At 45.1% G+C, this 19,388-nt stretch overlaps 1 protein-coding gene across 6 annotated transcripts in view; it reads left to right on the forward strand.

Annotated features, from left to right (window-relative positions):
* The window catches only part of SH2B2 (SH2B adaptor protein 2), a 51,345-nt gene that overhangs the window by 19,732 nt on the left and 12,225 nt on the right, over positions 1–19,388 (forward strand). For all 6 annotated transcript variants that reach the window (XM_081890374.1, XM_081890371.1, XM_081890370.1 and 3 more), the window contains exons 2-3: positions 8,426–9,310; positions 15,045–15,146. In XM_081890374.1, the coding sequence (XP_081746500.1) occupies positions 8,453–9,310; positions 15,045–15,146 (960 nt within the window). In that variant the 5' untranslated portion in view covers positions 8,426–8,452. The remainder of the gene's footprint in view (positions 1–8,425; positions 9,311–15,044; positions 15,147–19,388) is intronic.

A 19,388-nucleotide genomic window follows, 5' to 3' on the forward strand; every position in this document is an offset into this window, starting at 1 on the left:
GTCTACTGGGGTGGCCAAATCTTCCCCCCTCCCTTGGCCACCATGAACTGGATGCACTGTACTGAAGGTAAAAGCATCTTTTACAGATTATGGTTGGCTTCTTTAGGCTAGGCTTTAAAAGTTGCTTTAATTTTTTTAAATTTAATTTTTAAAGTCTTTTTTTTTAAAGCTTCGTACATCGCCTTGAGTGTCCTTTTAAAAATAAAAGTACTGAATAAAACAAAGCATGCTTGATGCAGGAAATATAACTGTGACATCTGTGATTGTTGCTGTATGTATGAGGCTGGGTTTTTTATAGTCATTTACAGCCACTTAGGCTTCAATTAAAAAGGCAAAAGGGGACAGGTTTGCATATAATTTGTGCTAGGCTAATTTTATGTTTGGGGGGGAATTTAGAAATAATTCTTGTAACTTAATTGGAGATACAGGATACATTATTTGTGTGGATATAAGCCCAATGTGCTTGCTGTGACTGGTTTGCTGTCTGTTGTATAGGTGCAAATTGCTGGTTCAAGGCCTCTCCTGCTCTCCCTTCCTAGGGTTCTATACCTTTAAACCAGACTTGGACCAGGCAGCTCTCCAAAGGGCAGCTTTACTCTGCAAAATAGGGTGCATGGCCCCCCTATATGAGTCGACCAGTCCATGTTGGAACTGGGGCAGCACCCTTGATCTCTTGCAAATAGTCACCAGGGCAGTCCTGTGTGAGGCATACAACAGTAGTCCAGCTTTGAGGTTACAAAGGTGCTAACATTTGCTCTTTTTATTTTTTTCACCTAAAAGGCTCACCGTTGGTTAAAATACAGACATACCTTGCTTTTCGAACAGCTTAATTCTTGACAGTTTCGGCTCCCGAACACCGCAAACCCGGAAGTGACTGTTCCAGTTTGTGAACTATTTCACAAACTGCAGCCAATTACAAGCCGCGCTTTGGTTTCTGAACATTTTGGAAGTTGAACGGGCTTCCGGAACGGATTCCATTCAAAACAAAGGTATGACTGGACAGTGGTACCTTGGGTTACATAGGCTTCAGGTTACAGACTCCACTAACCCAGAAATAGTACCTCAGGTTAAGAACTTTGCTTCAGGATGAGAACAGAAATTGCATGGCGGCAGCACAGCAGCAGCGGGAGGCCCCATTAGCTAAAGTTGTGCTTCAGGTTAAGAACAGTTTCAGGTTAAGAATGGACCTCCGGGACGAATTAAGTACGTAACAAGGGGTACCACTGTGCACCTGAAGTTTCTTAGTTCGCTGAAAAACATCAGTAAGGAAAGGGTGTGTGTTATCTGTTGGGTGTTTTCGCTCTGTTGCCCTGGGGTCAACCAGCTGAGCTTCTAATGGATGAGTGAATCCCATCCATCACGTCAGCAATATCCGAAGGGGAGGAATCGGGGAACGATGGGAAGACCTTCTGTGTATTAATGTAGAAGGAAGAGCTGATCTCTCAACGCCTTGTGACCTGGTTGGCTAGCTGTGTCTTGTCTGATGGAAAATCTGCCTGACAAGGAAGAGTTCAGCTGTCACGCTTAGTTCCAGGAGTAGAAAGAGGTGTGGAACAGCAATTGGGTGGTGGGTGGGCGTATGCTGAGCTGAAACCTGCTGTTAATAGTTATCAAGGGGTCTCCTAGGAAAAGGGTGGCTTGCTTTTTTCCAGCTGAGGGCTGCATTGACCCACAGTTGACTCTCTGAGGGTCATGTGTCAGAGTGGGTGTGGCCAACTTTATTATTATTATTATTATTATTAACATCATTATTTAATTAGAGTTGGGGGGTTGTTTTGGAGTGGTCAAGACCTTTTCACATCGTAGCAGGGACCTATGGGAGTGGTCAGCTATTATTTTTAAATGATTTCAACTCTTTTTTTCTTTATTTTAAAGATAAATGGGGGAGGTTGGGTATTGACCAGTAAGTCAATGAAAACCAATAACAGCAATAACAACAATAAAAACAACAACAATAAACAGTTTACAGTTACAGTGGTACCTCGGGTTAAGAACTTAATTCATTCAGGAGGTCTGTTCTTAACCTGAAACTGTTCTTAACCTGAAGCACCACTTTAGCTAATGGGGCCTCCTGCTGCCACTGTGCCGCTGCTGCATGATTTCTGTTCTCATCCTGAAGCAGATTTCTTAACCCAAGGTAATATTTCTGGCTTAGCGGAGCCTGTAACCTGAAGCGTATGTAACCCAAGGTACCACTGTATACCCAAATTAAAATAACCACCAACCCTAGCTAAACATTTAACCAATGCCAACCCGACAAAAACATAACAGAGGAACCAAAATTATAACAATTCAAAACACTGTAAAACCTTTTAGCCAGTTGCCCCAACCCAAGAGTTGTTCCAGCAACTTCCCTCCGGCCTTCCAGGAGCCTGTTTTAGCTGTTCAAGGTGAGTCTAGGCTCTGCCCCCTAGGCCAGGTGGAAATGGGCCTTGCAGCAGGGAGCGGTCTGCCTTCTAGCACTCACGGCGGCAGGTGTGTGGAAGGTTCCTTAGGTTTCATCCAGACTGACCCCCCCTTCCCCCCAAAATGCATTTGAGTCAGCCGAGCTACATCTCCCATCATCCCTGGCCATTGGCTGTGCTGGCTGGGCTTGGTGAGAGTTGCAATTGAGCAGCATTCACAGTTGTATTGGGTAACTTGTCAAAACACATCCATATCTGTATGATGGTGGAAGCAGGTAGAAAAGGCAGCGAAGGAGCCCTGGAGGTTGCTTCTGCTTTGCATCAGCAAAATGTCAATGCCACTCTGAATTCCCTTCCTCACTAGGCTCTTTGTAAATTTGTTAGCCGAACCTTGAATGGACCTCCTCCTTCCTCCCCTCACTACACGCTTTTACCTAGATTTTTGTCTCGTGGGCTTCAGTGCCTGCTTTTTGTCCGGTCAGCTTGAAAGGTTATCCCCGGTCAGAGTAGGGGTGTGTGTGTGTGTGTGTGTTCATGCCCCCACCCCCAATTGCTGATGCTTCAATCTTTGCATTTGGAAAAAAAAAAGGTTTCTGGAGAGCTCTGTGCATTAATGATGATGACATTTGAAAGCCTTTTTTGTTCCAGCACTTAAGTTAGCATTGACCCCTGGAAAAAGGAACGAGCATGTTTACGTGCAACTCTAATGTCATGTGTACAGGCAAATTGTCTCCTCCCTCAATTAAATCTAAATTGCTCATGGAAGCTCTTTGCAGGCAGGGAGACTGCACATGAAACATGGTTGACCCAGTGCAGAGCAGCTGTGAAGAAGGCAAATTCCATGCTACAGATCATTAGGAAAGGAATCGAAAACTGCTGATATCATAATGCCATTAAACAAATCTATGGTCTGACTACTTGGCATACTGTGGATAGTTCTGGAAAGGTTTAAAACAAAAGCAAAATGACCCAAGGGGTTAATGCTGAGTCCCCTGTGAGGAAGGGTGGCAGCATTTTGGACTTCTTGGTTTGGAGAAAATGGTGACATTATAGAGGTGCGTAAAATTATCTATGGCATGGAGAGAGTGAATAGAGCAAGGGTCATCAAACTTTTTCAGCAGGGGGCTGGTCCACTGTCCCTCAGACTTTGTGGGGGGCTGGACTATATTTTGTAAGAAAGAAAAAATGAACAAATTCCTATGCCCCACAAATAATCTAGAGATGCATTTTAAATAAAAGGACACATTCTACTCATGTAAAACACGCTGATTCCCGGACCGTCCGCGGGCTGGATTTAGAAGGCGATTGGGACAGATCCGGACCCTGGGCCTTAGTTTGCCTACCCATGGAATAGAGGAAAGCTTTTCTTCGCCTCTGCTAACGCTAGAACCCATGGACATTCAATGCTGCTAAACGCTGGAAGGTTCAGGATCGATAAAAGGAAGGACTTCTTCCTGCATCACAGAGTTAAACTGTGGAACTCCCTCCCACATGAAGCACTGATGGCCACCAACTTAGATGCCTTTAAAAAAGGATTAGACGAATTAATGGAGGAGGAGGCGGCTATCAATACTGACTAGCCGCGGTGGCTGTGCACTGTCTCCGGAGTTGGAGGCAGCAAAAACAAGCCTTCTAAGCAACACCAATTGCTAGAAACCACAGGACAGGAACGTGCTCTGTTTGCAGGCTTCCAACAGGCATCTGGTTGGCCACTGTAAGAACAGGAGGCTGGACTAGATGGGTTGTTGGCGTCATCCAGCAAGCTCTTCTTATGTGGTCAAAGGCCATGCATTTCGGTGGTGCTACATAAATGAAGTTTGCAAAGTTGCCCCTGAAAGATCCATGCAACTACGTGTGGTTGGGCCCTTTCAGATCTGCCCTTTGATGCCTCTCGCAACTTCTGACTTTCTGAGGACTCTCCTCTCTGGAGTCACTGACATAGTTGGGGCTTGAATTTGTGTGCTCTGCGTTATTTATCGTTTGCCACATCTTGGAATACTCAAGCGTCTCTTTATTAAAAATAGTTTCTGGCAAGGACAGCTAGGAATTTGAAACAGCCTGACTCAACCTGTGGAACTTGAAAAGGCTTTAAAAAACCCAAAAGCCCACACCTCTGTCAACATGATTAGTTGTCTGACAATTATGAGGAGAGGCACTGTTACCTTTTCACCAGTGGGGGCGTGCATCACATGAGATTCTCCAACATAATACAGTGGTACCTCGGGTTAAGTACTTAATTCGTTCCGGAGGTCCGTTCTTAACCTGAAACTGTTCTTAACCTGAAGCACCACTTTAGCTAATGGGGCCTCCTGCTGCCGCTGCACCGCCAGAGCACGATTTCTGTTCTCATCCTGAAGCAAAGTTCTTAACCCAAGGTACTATTTTTGGATTGGTGGAGTCTGTAAGCTGAAGTGTATGTAACCCGAGGTACCACTATATTTTGTTGGATTTCTTAAAAAATAGCTGCCTTGATTTGCCTAACAGGGATAAGCTGACAGGTCATAATGTACCATAAAGCAACAAACAAGTAAGTAGCCAGGGAGAATGGGAGTTGTAGTTCAGCAATACCTAGAGGGCCTTCGGTTCCCCACACCAGATTTGGAAAGCTAGAGGCATAGTCCAGGCATAATAATAATAATTTTATTATTTATACCCCGCCCATCTGGTTGGGTTTCCCCAGCCACTCTGGGCCGCTTACAGCACATATAAAACATAATGAAACTTCAAACATTAAAAATCTCCCTGCCTTCAGACATCTTCTAAAGATAGTTGTTTATTTCCTTGACATCTGGTGGGAGGGCGTTCCACAGGGAGGGTGCCACTACTGAGAAGGCCCTCTGCCTGGTTCCCTGTAACTTCACTTCTTGCAGTGGGGGAGCCTCCAGAAGACCCTTGGAGCTGGACGTCAGTGTCTGGGCTGAGTGATGCGGGTGGAGACGCTCCTCAAAGCCATGCTGGGGGAGGGTGGCTTGGGGAGAGTCCCAGGGGACAGAGAGAGACTTGAAGACCACAGGGCCTGTGCCTGAAGTTCCCCAGCCCGTTTGCTATTCTTGCCCTCTTCACACATGTCATGCACCGATAAAGTTTTTGATTATTGCTTTGATAGTGTGCCTTTCCTCCAAAGAGCTACGGGTGGTGGTGTACATGACTCACTCGCTCACCATATTATCCTTACAACAACCCTTTGAGGGATGTTAAGCTGAGAGCTGGTGGCTGCCTAAGGGTCACCCAGTGAATTTCATGGCTGAGGTGGGCAGGTGGGATTTGAACCCTGATCTTCAAGGTCTTAGTCCAACACTCTAACTGTTACACTGGCTTAATGCTCATTTTTGTGCATTCACACAAGGGATGTATTCCCCCTCACCTCTCAGAGCTTTTGTAACCGAAGGTTACCTGAGGGGTTACCTTTCCTCATATGAACCTGTCCAGTTGCTGTCCACCTCTGCCCCAGTGGATAACCTCTTCCGCTCACCTAAGAGTTGTTTTCTGGCTTAGCGAATTAGCTTTTGCGAGAGGAAAGTGACCCCCCAAATACAGTGCCATTCTTCAGTTTGAACAGTATCTTTTAACATGGCCTCATAGTGTTTATTTGATACAGCGCGTATCTTCCTCAATCAGGCTTTTTATATTGTAATTTTATATTGTGAACTGCCCCGAGATCTATGAATGAAGGATGGTATGCAAATGTTAATTATAATAAAATATAATATGATATAATATAATCAGCCTCTGTAATCCAGCTCTTGGTTCTACCAGTGTATGTGAGGCGGGTGGCACCAGAGGTTAACCCTCTTCTGCTGTTCCCCTCTATCTTGGGAATACCTTCTCCCCCGAAACATCTACTCATTCCATCCTTGGTTTAGGTGCCAGGTGAAAACGTTTTCTTTCATTTCCTTTTTGCTCAGGCTGTTTTATGCGCTTGAGGGTTCATGCTGGCACTCTGATCTTATTTTATTGCTCTGCTTTGTCTTGTTTTATTGTAAATCCGTTGACTTGTTTTTAAACTGTGACTTTTATTGTTTTGTCATGAGCTGCTCCAAGAACATTTGCTGAAGAGCATCCTGTAAATATTTCAAGTGAGCGAAACAGAGATGCAGAGGCAGGGGGAGAGAGGCGGCCAGAACCCCTGAAGGAAAATTGAATGTAGCAAGCCCAGCCAACCAAATTGATTAATAAGGCATTTCCAAAAGGCGAGAACAGGGGTGTTGTTGCAGAAAACAGGAACAGATTGCGCAAAATAGAGGCTGTTCCTGGTAAACAGTGACAGTTGGGAGCCTGTGTGACTCACACATGCCTGCCTTCCCCTTCCAGCATTGTGGAGAGGTAAATGTGTGTTTGAAGCCTCAGCACTGAACCAAGAGGTCTCCGTTGTCTGTTCCAGCATACAACAGATGTTTCTGGACATCTTTAGCCCAGAGTCCTTCTCAGTGCCGACTAGTTACTCCTAATTCTTTATGTCTGGCACTTACTGGTTCTTCCAAGGCACTCCAAGCCACAATAAAATGCTTGGGGTTTCTCTGTTGCTTTACGGTGGATCAACACCAAACCGATGCCAACCAGTGGCTTTCTTGATCACTGCCAAGAGTTTCCCACTAGGCAGGAGATTCTGTCCGTCCCATGGCCCATTAGCAAAGCTGTCCACAAACCTTCCTTTCCAGAGTCTCTTTAGCCAAACTGAGTTAACCACTTCCCAAGGAAGAGTAGGCTTTGTGATGCTGATTTATTTCTGATCTTGGGAGAGCTACATCAAAAGTTACCGTGGCCTGGAAACTCTCTTGAAATTCTGAGTGTCTGTTCTGACCATCAGACAGCAAAGGACGGGTGACGAGAGAGTTTCCCCCCGTGCGTTGAGTTGCCTGCTCACTGTGTAACCACGTTGTACTCATCTAGGGTGTCCATGAGTCAAGGCCGGACTACTGTGGCTGTCGTTCCCAAAATAGGGCCCCACTTCTCCCCAAAAGGAACACATTAAATAAAGTACCGCAAAGTAAGTCGTACGGTATCTTAGCAAATTTATTATGGGATAATTTTTTGTGGACTGGAGACAATACTAGGGATGGGGACATCCCACCCAACCCATGGCCTCAATTCCATGGGTCCTGAATCAGGTTGGCTTGCCTTGGGCCGACCTAGGGATCACTCACTGTGCCCTGGATTCAGTCCCAAAGGAGTCTCTTAAATATACAGCTGGGAAGGGGGTCAATTCTACACCACCTAGAAAGGAGAGTTGGGCACTGGCTCCTACCTTCTTTTGGAAGATGAAGCCAGAGGTCAGGGTAGGTCTTGATTTAAAAGTGCTTATATTGATGTTTAGAGCCCTATACAGCTCTGGACTGCATTACGTCAAAGAATGCCTTTCCCCATATGAACCAACCCTTGTGATCTTCATCAGATGTCCTTCTCTGTGTGTTCCACCTGAGAGAGTGTGAAGGAAATGGGCCTTTTCAGTGGTGGCACCCTCATTTGTAGAAGGCTCTCCCAAGGGATAAATGCCTGGTGCCATCCTTGTCCATCTTTAGGGGCCTGGCTAAATAATGTTGTCTCTTACAGTGATTCTCACCTGTTGGTGGAGTGGGCCACACTTGTTCATATTAATAAGTTGCTGTATGAGCATTTTATATGCTCTGATTCCCCACCCAGCCACCGGTTTTAAATAGCTTTTTATGTGTTGCATTTTACCTTGTCAAGTTGCTTTGAGAATTTTTACTGTATAAAGTGACTGATAAATGCAGATAACAATAAATGATGGCAATACTCTTTGCATGCTTGGTTGGGGGATGAAGAGGGATGCATCACGGTGACGAATCTAGCCTACTGCACAAAAGATAACATTCATAATCATTCTTCTTCCAGTTTTTGCCACGCGAATGCCATATGGCCCTTGAAAGGCAGTCCAGAAGGCAGTGTGGCCCTCGGGCTAAAACAGGTTCTGCTTCCCTGCAATAGCTGTAACTGGGTGGCTGGATGGGTGTCGAACAGGACTGCCCATCTCTCACTGTCTCTTTCTTGCCTTTGGGCAGTTTGCCAGCAGGTGGAATGGACCAGTCATGAATGGTGATGCCTTTTGTCAAGATCCTCCCTCCCAGCTTCCCGACTGGAGGGAATTCTGTGAGCTGCACGCCCAGGCTGCTGCAGTGGACTTTGCCCAAAAGTTCTGCCAGTTCCTGAAGGAGAATCCACACTACGACACCCCCGGGGCAGAGACCTCCTTCTCCCACCACTTTGCCGCCAACTTCTTGGACATCTTCAGCTTGGAAGTCAACAGGGTGTTCGTTTCCAATTCCCCCACCAAATACAACATCGTGCCATTTGTCGGGCTTCAGAACTGCCACATGCCTTACGGGCAGGACCTCCTGCCGAGGAAGGAGCAGGCCTCCACAGAGTCCCTCGACAGCATGGACAACCCCGTCTCCTCCGGCAGGTATCTGAGCCAATCACAGCAGGTCCAGGCCCGGAAGGTCTCCTCCTACGGCCAATCCCGGAGTTCGGAGGATGTCTCTGTCCACGCCACCTCCAAGCCGAAGTTCAAGAAAGGCTTTTCCCTGAGGAATATGAGCTTGTGCGTGGTGGATGGCATGAAGGAGATGTGGCACAGGAGGTCTTCCCCGGAGCCTGGTGCAGAAGCCACGCAAAGCAGGCGGTCCGACAGGGAACACTGCCCTCCCGGGAACAAGGAGCATGGCGATTCCAGGGAGAAATGGACCCACAAGCTGCGCCTTTCGAAGGGGCAGTCTTCCAAGGTGGATCTGGTGGACATTCAGAGGGAAGGGACCCTCCGCTACATGGTCGCTGACGATACGAACTGTGTGGGGAGTTCTCAGTGGCAAAAGTGTCGGTTGTTGCTAAGGAAAGCTGTGAAGATGGAGGGAGAAAAGTTCCTTCTCGAGTTTTACGTTCCTCCCAAGGTAAGGACTTCCGTAGCTAAAAACCTCCCTTTCATATGTATGTATTGGCTTTGTTTGTTTGCTTTTATTTCAATGGGGTGAGCGTCGGATTGCAGGTGCAGAGAAGCCAACTAACCAGAGGACAGAGATCAGGAAGGGAAAGCTGAATGCTTCTCTGCGCTCAAAGTGAACTTTCACCCTAAGAAGGCCACTTCAGGAATCATCATTCTGTAGTCCACTTCCAGGGAAATTGCTTGTATCTGAGTCTTCTTCTTTGGCGATCACTCATAGTCGAGTAAGATTGACTTCCATGAACATGATCTTAACAGTGAGTCCATAAGTGACCGCGGCAGCCAATTCTGGATCCACATGCCCTTCCACAGTGGGGACATAGGTTTCTGGGTGGGAGTTTGTCACTGTGAGGGTTTGCCAAGCATCCCTTACTCTTAGCACGTTTCTCCCTTTCATCCTGAGTTTGTCCATGGCACCTTTGGTAAAGGCCGTTCTCCACTTGGAGCACTCACGGGCCAGTGTTTCCCAATTGTCAGTGTTTATACTACATTTTTTAAGATTTGCCTTGAGAGAGTCTTTAAACCTCTTTTGTTGACCACCAGCATTATGCTTTCCATTTTTAAGTTTGGAATAGAGTAGTTGCTTTGGAAGACAATAATTAGGCATCCGAGCAACATGACCAGTCCAAAAAAGTTGATGTCAAAGAATCATTACTTCAACATTGGTGATCTTTGTTTCTTCCAGTACACTGACGTTAGATCACCTGTCTTCCCAAGTGATGTGTAAAATTTTTTGAAGACACAGTTGATGGAATTTTTCAAGGAGTTGGAGATGGCACTTACAAGTGGTCTATGTTTCACAACATACAGTAAGGTTACTTGGGTGCCGATTTTAAATAGTAGTTCTTACAATGACCAGCTGGCATAGAAACAGCTCGGGGACAGGAGGTGCCTGATAGAGCTGGCTTTTCAGCTGAGCTCATGGAACAAGCCCCTTTTGTCATCTCTCCCACAGCCCGATGGAATGACTGGGTGCTGCCAGGTGGCAATTGCGACTGACCATGAAGGCAGAGCATAGCCATTGCGGCTAGCAGGCCGTCAACAGCCTTCTCCTCCATGAATTTCTCCAATCCTTGTTTTTAAAGCCATCCAGGTTGGTGGCCATCACTGCCTGCTGTGGGACTGATTTCCATAATTTAACTAAGCGCTGCATAGTTTTGTATTATTTTTTCTTCGCATTGTATTGTTTTGCTGGGCTCCTTTTGGGAGGAAGGATGGAACGGAACCCTAATGAAATCGATAAATAATACATAATCCTGTATACTGAGTCAGGCCCTTGGCCAGTGTTTTTGGCTCAGAAGGCCGTGGTTCTGCAAGGTCCCAGGCCAAAGTCTCTTCCAGTGCTGGAGATCCTTTTACTGGAGTATTGAGCCAATTTGCTCCCTTGAGTACCCGGGGGCCCATTTCCTTCCTAAAAGGCTGCATGTAAAAGCAAAAGGAATTACGGCCAGCCAGGCTGGTGCTTTGTCTTTTGTTGAATCCTTTCCTGTCTTATTTTTTCCACATCTTGTGTGTGTGCGCTCGTGCTTTATTATCCTTAATCGATTGTCTCTCTAAAAGTCTGGGAAGTGGCAGTAGATAAGAAGCTTGTTCATGCCTCCCCCCCCCCCCCTTTGTAGCTTGTTTCCAGATGTCATTTTTTCCTCACAATTGCTCCGTTATATATGCCTAAAAGTTTCCCCTTCCGCCTACACAACAACCTGGTGCCTTCCAGTTTTGGACTACAACTCCCATGAGTCTCAGTCAGCACAGTCATGCTAAGTGACTTGTGAAAGGGGGTCCAGTTTCTTGTAGCGCTACAAGCTAAGCAGGTCTGGATCTAGTCTGGCACCCATGGGCACCATGTTGCGTAAGGATGCCTTCCTTGGGTGTCCTCAAGCAGGAGGCCCTTGGACCCTGCGGAAATTTTGTTTGGCCACTCCCTCTGGCCTCTGTGGTTTCAGTAGGCATCTGTTGCCCACAGGTTCAAGTATATATTTTTAGCCAGAGAGGCCGAGCTGCCCAGGGAATTCCAGTGCGGCCTTAAACATGTGGGAGGCAAATCCAGGCAATGATAAAAATAACAGAAACAACAGGGGCTAGCAGCTTGCTTTTTTTAAAAAAAAAAGGAAAATACAAATTAGGATTTTCAGGGGAGCTGAATTCTATTATTGTTGGGCAAAGGTTACAGCTCAGTAATGGAGTGATGCTTTGCATGCAGAAAGGACCCACGTTCAGTCCCCGATGGCATCTCCCAAGTGAGGAGAGCTGCTGTGTGAGAGATCCCTGTGTGGAAACTCTGGGGAGCTGCTGCCCGTTGGAGTAGACCAGGGCTATGCAATGCAGAGCTAGACAGACCCTTGATCTAATTCTGTATAAGGAAGCTTCCTATGTCCCTATAGCCTTCCGGTGTCTTTCCACACACCCTGCAGTTTCTCTTGGTATCGAGAAACCGCTCTGTGACCGCAGCGGCTTATTTGCTGCTGATTTGTGGAGCGTGTTTCCTTTTTGGCCATTCTCTGGATTTCTTGCTAGACCAGCTGTTGTGACAGCTGGGTGTGAAACAGACAGCAGCCGTACGCAGTTTCATGCCTGCAGCCTGTGTGCCTGCTCCGGGTTCAAGCATAGCCTTGCACGAAACCTTCCCTCACTCATCACGGCGTCTCTGTAAATTGAGCCGAAGGGAATTTGTCACTCTGCAGGGGGGACCGGACAAGGGCGCATGGAAAATCCCATTTCGGTGAAACCCTTTTATGGTGCCTGCTCTCTGGCTGTTGCCAAACAAGCAAGAGATCTTGTTTCCATTCATTCCCTTCTAACCTTTCTACCATCCCCAAGGAGGAGGTCGTGGACCGGTTGCTTAAAGCAGCTCTCTGGGCCAGTGCTTAATTTATCCCTAGGAAAAGAGAAGCCCCCTCCCCTCTTTCACACACCCCTCCACACACACAAACTTTGGTAAACTGGGAGCCCTTCTCCCTAAAAACTCTGTTACTTTTGTTTTCTAACTACTTTGAGGCTATTCTGAGACCCTACCTACCCACCAGAGTGGTGCATGCTCTAGTTATCTCCTGCTTGGACTACTGCAATGCACTCTATGTGGGGCTACCTTTGAAGGTGACCTGGAAACTACAACTAATGCAGAAGACGGCAGCTAGACTGGTGACTGGGAGTGGCCCCCGAGACCACATAACACTGGTCCTGAAAGACCTGCGTTGGCTCCCAGTACGTTTCCGAGCACAATTCAAAGTGTTGATGCTGACCTTTAACGCCCTAAATGGCTTCGGCCCAGTATACCTGAAGGAGCGTCTCCCCACCACCATTCAGGTCAAGCTCCAAGGGCCTTCTGGCAGTTCCCTCACTGTGAGAAGTAAGGTTACAGGGAACCAGGCAGAGGGCCTTCTTGGTAGTGGCTCCTGCCCTGTGGAACGCCCTCCTATCAGATGTCAAGGAAATAAACCATTACCTGACTTTTAGAAGACCTCTGAAGGCAACCCTGCTTGGGGAAGTTTTTAATGTTTGATGTCTTATCGTGTTTTTAATACTCTGTTAGAAGCTGCCCAGAGTGGCTGGGGAAACCCAGCCAGATGGGCTGGGTATAAATAATAGATGATGATGATGATGATGATGCTACACTCAAGCAGTTCACAAGAAAGCATGGGGGTGGGAAACAACTGAAAGTATAAATACATTGAGCAAAGTGTTTTATACTAGGGGCTTCCACTTCTCCTTGCAGTACTCATCAACTCTGCCTAACCTCTCCACCCGCCACTGCGTCCTGGCTTCTTGCAGATCCAGGATTGTGATGTGGCTCCTATGGAGACTCTGCGATGACAGCCTTACACTTCTATGTATATAGAAAGACATACTAAAAAGGTAAAGGGACCCCTGACCATTAGGTCCAGTCGTGACCGACTCTGGGGTTGTGGCACTCATCTCGCTTTATTGGCCGAGGGAGCCAGCGTACAGCTTCCAGGTCATGTAGCCAGCATGACTAAGCCGCTTCTGGCGAACCGGAGCAGCGCACAGAAACACCGTTTACCTTCCTACTGGAGCGGTACCTATTTATCTACTTTATCTTCTTTATCCACTTACACTTTGACGTACTTTTGAACTGCTAGGTTGGCAGGAGCAGGTACCAAGCATCCCATCGCAGGGATTTGAACCGCCAACCTTCTGATCAGTAAGTCCTAGGCTCGGTGGTTTAACCCACAGCGCCACCCGCGTCCCATACTATCTCCCTATAAAAGACATTTCAAAACCGTTTCACAATATTTTCATACTAAATGTGTGACTTCCTCTGACCTAGCAGGTGAAGATGTAGTAGATTGTTCAGTGGCATCGGTGTAGAACATTTTTCTGTTCTAGGTGGCAAGTGGCAAAAGTTTTCCTCTGGCAACTTGGTCAAAGTGTCCCATGGGGGCTCTTGTGACTTGCCAATGAGGAGATTGGCGTGCACCTGATTAAGTGGAATCACAGAATCCCAAAATTGTAGAGTTGGAAGATATCTATTTCATATTGTCCAAGGTTCTAGGTTCTCTATTTCCCGGCTGCTGTTGCATATAATTGACTGTGAACCAATTTGGCCAGGGGAGATGCAAAATGTCCTGGCGTTATAACACAGGTAAGTTCTACTTGACATTGCAAAGAGAAAAGGAGTGACATGTCTGGTTGCTGCTTTCGGTAGCAGCGCTGCATTTCTTGTGGTCACCCACTGAACGTTGCTGGATAGGCAGTTTATACATGCTCAGAGACATTGCCCTCTTCAGCTAGCAGGTGCTATAAAAGAAATTAAAGATAGTACTCCTGTTGGGCATTTGGAAATAGAATATACAAAACAAAACAAAAACCACCAACCCACTCATATTTCATTTATGTTACCATGGAGGATACGATTTCAGGGCTAAAAATGTGAGTCCTGGATGTGGATATTTATTTATTTATTTATTTGTTGTCACACTCCATTATATTATCACTGTCCATCATCAACAACAGAGTTCAGAATAAAAAATACCTTAAAAAACGAAAAACAACAACAGAGCTCAGTTTTCTATGAATACAATTTACTGGGCGGAAGCCCCATTGAATGAATGGGATTGGAGGAAAATAGCTGCCTCCAGCAGATCACTCATTCTGATCAGACTGCTCAGGAGAACACCTTCCTGGGGGTGAAGTCCATCTTAGCTTACCTGTACCAGCCTTTCTCTCTCTCTCTCTCTCTCTCTCTCTCTCTCTCTCTCTCTCTCTCTCTCTGTGTGTGTGTGTGTGTGTGTGTGTGTGAAAAGCCTTTTATATTTCCTCTTAAAATTTTTTGCCCTTCCTTAGCTCTTTGTGGCTGCTTTTACCTTTTTTATTAATGGGAGTTTTTGAATAGTTAATTTCTCTTTAAAGACTTTAAAAAAAAAGAAGAAGTTTAGAAATGTAAAATTATTGCTGATGTTGGAACACAGCCGTGTGTGAAAATATGTAAATGAAATGTTCCCTATTCCTTCTCCTATTTCACAGTGGGTGCTGTACTTTTAATTAAAAGATTCTGGCGTCGCTGGAGAAGATTAGGGAAATCGCATTTTTAATAACGTTGCCTTCATGTGAACAGCCTTCCTTCCTGTGAACAAGCCTCTGCTATCTCCTGAGGAAAACTATTATTTCTAAAACAATTGTCATATACTTTTTTTGTTTTTTAACTCCCTTTCTGTTTTGGCCTCCAGGCTTCCAAAGCGAAGGTCAGCATCCCTCTGTCGGCCATTATCGAGGTGCGCACGACTATGCCCTTGGAGATGCCAGACAAGGACAACACCTTTGTGCTTAAGGTAAGGCACCTTAGGTAGAGAAGCCCCCTGTGGTAGCCTTGTGTTTGCCACATCAGCCACTGGTGCCTACTTTCTTTATTTGCAGTCAGCAGTCCATTAAACTAAGGTTACCAGATTTTTTCTTTTTTAAAAAAATAATAATTTTAATTGATTTCAACATATAAATTATAAAATGTACCACAAAATTTATCACTTATACAATCTTTTTAGACTTCCATCAGCACCTCTGATGATCCACCGTTTTAACCACTTCTTATGCATTTCTTAACTTTATATTGCCTTTACATCTCTTAACAAATCATCCTTCCCCTTCTCCATTTTTGCAATTCTTCCAATAATACTCCTCACAAAACTTCTTGCAAACCTACAAACGTTGTCTGATCTTCACAAATACATTTCAAATAGTCCGTAAATTTACTCCAGTCTTCCATGAATTTCTGGTCCCACCAGTTTCGAATCCTTCCTGTTAGTTTATCTAGTTCTGCATAGTCCATTAACTTCATCCTCCATTCTTCAATCATCAGTAATTCTTCTTGCTTCCATTTTTGGGCCAATAATATTTTTGCTGGTGTTATTGCATATAAAAAGAGCTTACATTCCTTTCTATTTATATCACTCCCAACAATGCCCAGTAAAAATGCTTCTGGTTTCTTTATAAATGTATATTTCAACATTTTTTTCATCTCATTATATATCATCTCCCAGAAGTATTTCACCTTTTTACATTGCCACCAAGGTTACCAGATTTTTTTTCAATGAATCTGGGGAAACTTTTCAACTTCAATGGATTTTGTATGTGGACTGATTTGCAAATCCAGGGACCATCCCCGGGAAACGGGGCCGTCTGGTAACCTTACATTAAACATGATTCAAACCCAGATCTCCAAGTCTGTCTCACACACCTCCATTTTTGAAAGCCTGTAGCAAAAGGAAGAGGCAGATGCACTGTTTCAAAGCGTTGTCCAGTTTTCGCCCTTCTACCTTCCTTGTGTGATGAGCGCTCCTTTTTTTTTTTTTGCCCTTTCATTAAAATTGCACCGCCTGCCTCCCTGTAAGCGCTGGGCTCCCTTTTTTGAAGAGCCAACTCAGGGATGAAACGATGCCCTACGGGCAGGCCGGGTTGTCATGGAGACCGGCCTAGCTGCTGCACGAGCAGTTCCTTGGCAAATCGAACTTATGCAAACTTCCATCCAAGCTCTCTGTCAGGGTGGACAAAAGGCACTTTTGTGATGAACGAAAACGTTGACATTTGCTTTGTGTTTGCACAAATGGATTTGGGGGAATGGATTTCGTTTGTTTCTGGTTTTTAGAGGTCCTCCCCCCCCCAATCCAAATTAATTTTCCAGCTTCCTGAATTTATAGAGAGCATTCATGGGATGAGGATAGGATGCAGAGAGGCCTGGAGATGAGAGATGAGGTGGGGCATCTTACTGGCTAAATTTACTTTTCTCAATCTTCCTGCCCCAGTCCAGCAACAATCATTGGTGAATTATTGCCTTTGCATCAGTTGAAATTCGAAGCCAAAATGAGACGTGACGTGGTTGGCCTTTGCATTGTTATTCTTTTTAACGGTTTATAAAAAGATTTATATACCACGAAATGGACTAAAACCTCAAAGCAGTTTACAGAGAACAATATAAAATATTCATTAAAAATACCAGTAAACACCTTTAATTCCCTTAACACAGCATTCCTGTTTTAAAGATTCTGATAAATGTGCACAATTTAGGGGCTGGGAATCCAAGGGTATTTTTAGACCATCGAGCGCACCCCAGCTTTTAGAAAAACCGGAGGATGTGACACCTTCATGGTTCCTGCTAGTTCAAATTCACTTGTCTGCTAGACATATAGTTCATACAGGGGATTCAGTGAGATAGTTGGCATTCTTTGAAAACTTACATATTTCTGGGGGAAATCTCAAGAGTGGAATCGTATCATTTATAAAGGTTTGCGGTCATGTTCCATGAAATCTAATGTGAGTTTAAAAGCTTTTTGGGAAGATTACTTGGGACTATCAGTGATAAGTCTTTGCAAAGTGGTATGGCAGAAACCCCTATTAAGGTTATTATTTTTTTTCAACGTTAAGGGATCTATGATAAAAGTGGTGCTGAGGTGCTATTCTACTCATGTGAAATTGGTTCACATGGACCCAGGGTCTTCCAACAAGTGTTGGAGAGGTCGTCTAGGGTTGGGTACTTCCTTTCACATGTGGTGGACTTGCTCCATGGTACACTCTTTTTGGATGAGGTTTTTTTTTAAAAAAATAATTTTTATTGATTTACAACACAAATATACAATTTTATCCAATCTTTGACAAACAAATTCTCTCTTTTTTTGGACTTCCCTCAGCTTCTCTGTCAATCATCCATCTCTGCCTCTTGGTTACGCATTCCTTTCTTAGCATTGTCATTAATCTTCCCTCCCACTACTCTTATTTCTTTTTAACAATACATCTCAGCTTTCACAGTGCTTCTTGAAATCCCACTAACGTTGTTTGAACATCACATGTGCTTTTTGGATGAGGGTTTTGCCCCGCCCCCAATTCTTCTGTTGCCTCTCAGGTTATTCCTTAAATCCCCAGTCTCAACTCTGTTTTCTGTTTTTCCTGAGGACATGAATCAAGTAATTTTGTTGCTTTTAGCAGCAGCCAAAATAGAACCACTCCTCTATTTTTACATTAGAAGGTTGGTGGTGGTGTAAAGTTTGGAAACTGGCTGTGTGAGAGAAATTGACCCAAAAGAACAAGCTTAGCCGGAGCAAAAAAAGAGGATAAATTTGAGGAAACTTGGTCTCTTTTAACCTTTCTAACCCAACCTGTACTAGCCATCCACTAAATGACCATCTTCCTTTGGCGGGGTCAGACCATATTTCCAGATATTAAGATTTTATTATCCTCATAAATCTCATCCTACCACTGTATTTTCTTGTCTAGTGGATTTTTTCTTTCCGTTTTGCTTTTGCTGTCAGATATAATCCCTATGTTTGCACATACCATGCTTAAAATATCTATTGTCTCTTCCCTTGTTTATTTCTTTTTATGGTTAGTATTATGTTAATATTGAAAATTAATTTAAAAATGCATTAAAAAAACCAGTAACACCAAACCTTACACACACACACAGAGAGAGAGAGAGAGAGAGAGAGAGAGAGAGAGAGAGAGAGAGAGAGAGTGTCCTGGAACCGTTTGAAAATTAAGGCGCAGCTTCTGATTGGCTGCAGGAGCTTCCTGCACTCAATCAGAAGCCGCGTCGGACATTCAGCTTCCGAAAAACATTTGCAAACTGGAACACCCACTTCCGGGTTTGCAGCATTTGGGAGCCAATTTCTTAGGGAGCCAAGCTGTTTGACAACCAAGGTACCACTGTATATACAAAGAAGATTGTCAAAATATGGGCAAAACCAGCAGTTTTTTTAAAACTAAGGGGTGCCCTTCTGCTCACTTGCCCTACCTGCCTCAGTTTCCCTCTATGTTTCAACTGGGAGAGCTGAAGATTCAAGACTGCCTGAGTAACTTGTCACCACATCACCAAACCCTTCCATTTTACCCCAGGTTCATCTCTAGCTATCCACCTGTACCCCCTTCCAGGGTGGCAGGGAGCTGACTCTGTCCTCCACCTGCTTTGCAGTGTAGGGCATGCTAAGGGTCCCATTAATCCGTAAAATGCCTCTCTATACAATGCTCCCATGTTCCTCTCGCTCCTCCAGTTTCCTCTCGCACCGTTCTTTTGTGCGTATGTGGGGAAGCCATTTATCTCCGCACCTTCTAGGCTAGGATGGAGGAAGTTGGGGAGTCAAACCAAGTTTGCCTCACCACACTTTAAACTCCCTAGGCAAACCCCCAACCCCTTCCCTCTCCTACCCAGGTTTCAACCTTTCATTTAGGGGAGGGAATGTCGTCCCTTCCCTCACCCCAGATGTATTTCTCTTTGGGGGCATGTTGCTCCCCTCAAAGCAAAGCCTCCCCTCTAGGCCACACACCTGAACATCTGCCTTTCTTTCAGCCGTATAGTAGAGAGAGAAATGCACACAATGAAATTGTGTGTTCAAATTGCATGATGCAGACATGCACCTTCAATAATAATGGACTTGTGAGACTCCAGGTGCTAGCTGATGGGAGAAACGCACTCTTTTCTTGATCTGAGGAATCATTTTATTCGTTCACACTTTTCTAAGGGTGAATCCTGGATCCCGTTGAGTCTTTGTACAAGTGTGTGGGAATGTGGAGAGATGAAGGATGTTTTT

This window comes from Podarcis melisellensis (assembly GCF_964234715.1).
Source record: "Podarcis melisellensis genome assembly, chromosome: 15".
Lineage (NCBI taxonomy): Eukaryota > Metazoa > Chordata > Lepidosauria > Squamata > Lacertidae > Podarcis > Podarcis melisellensis.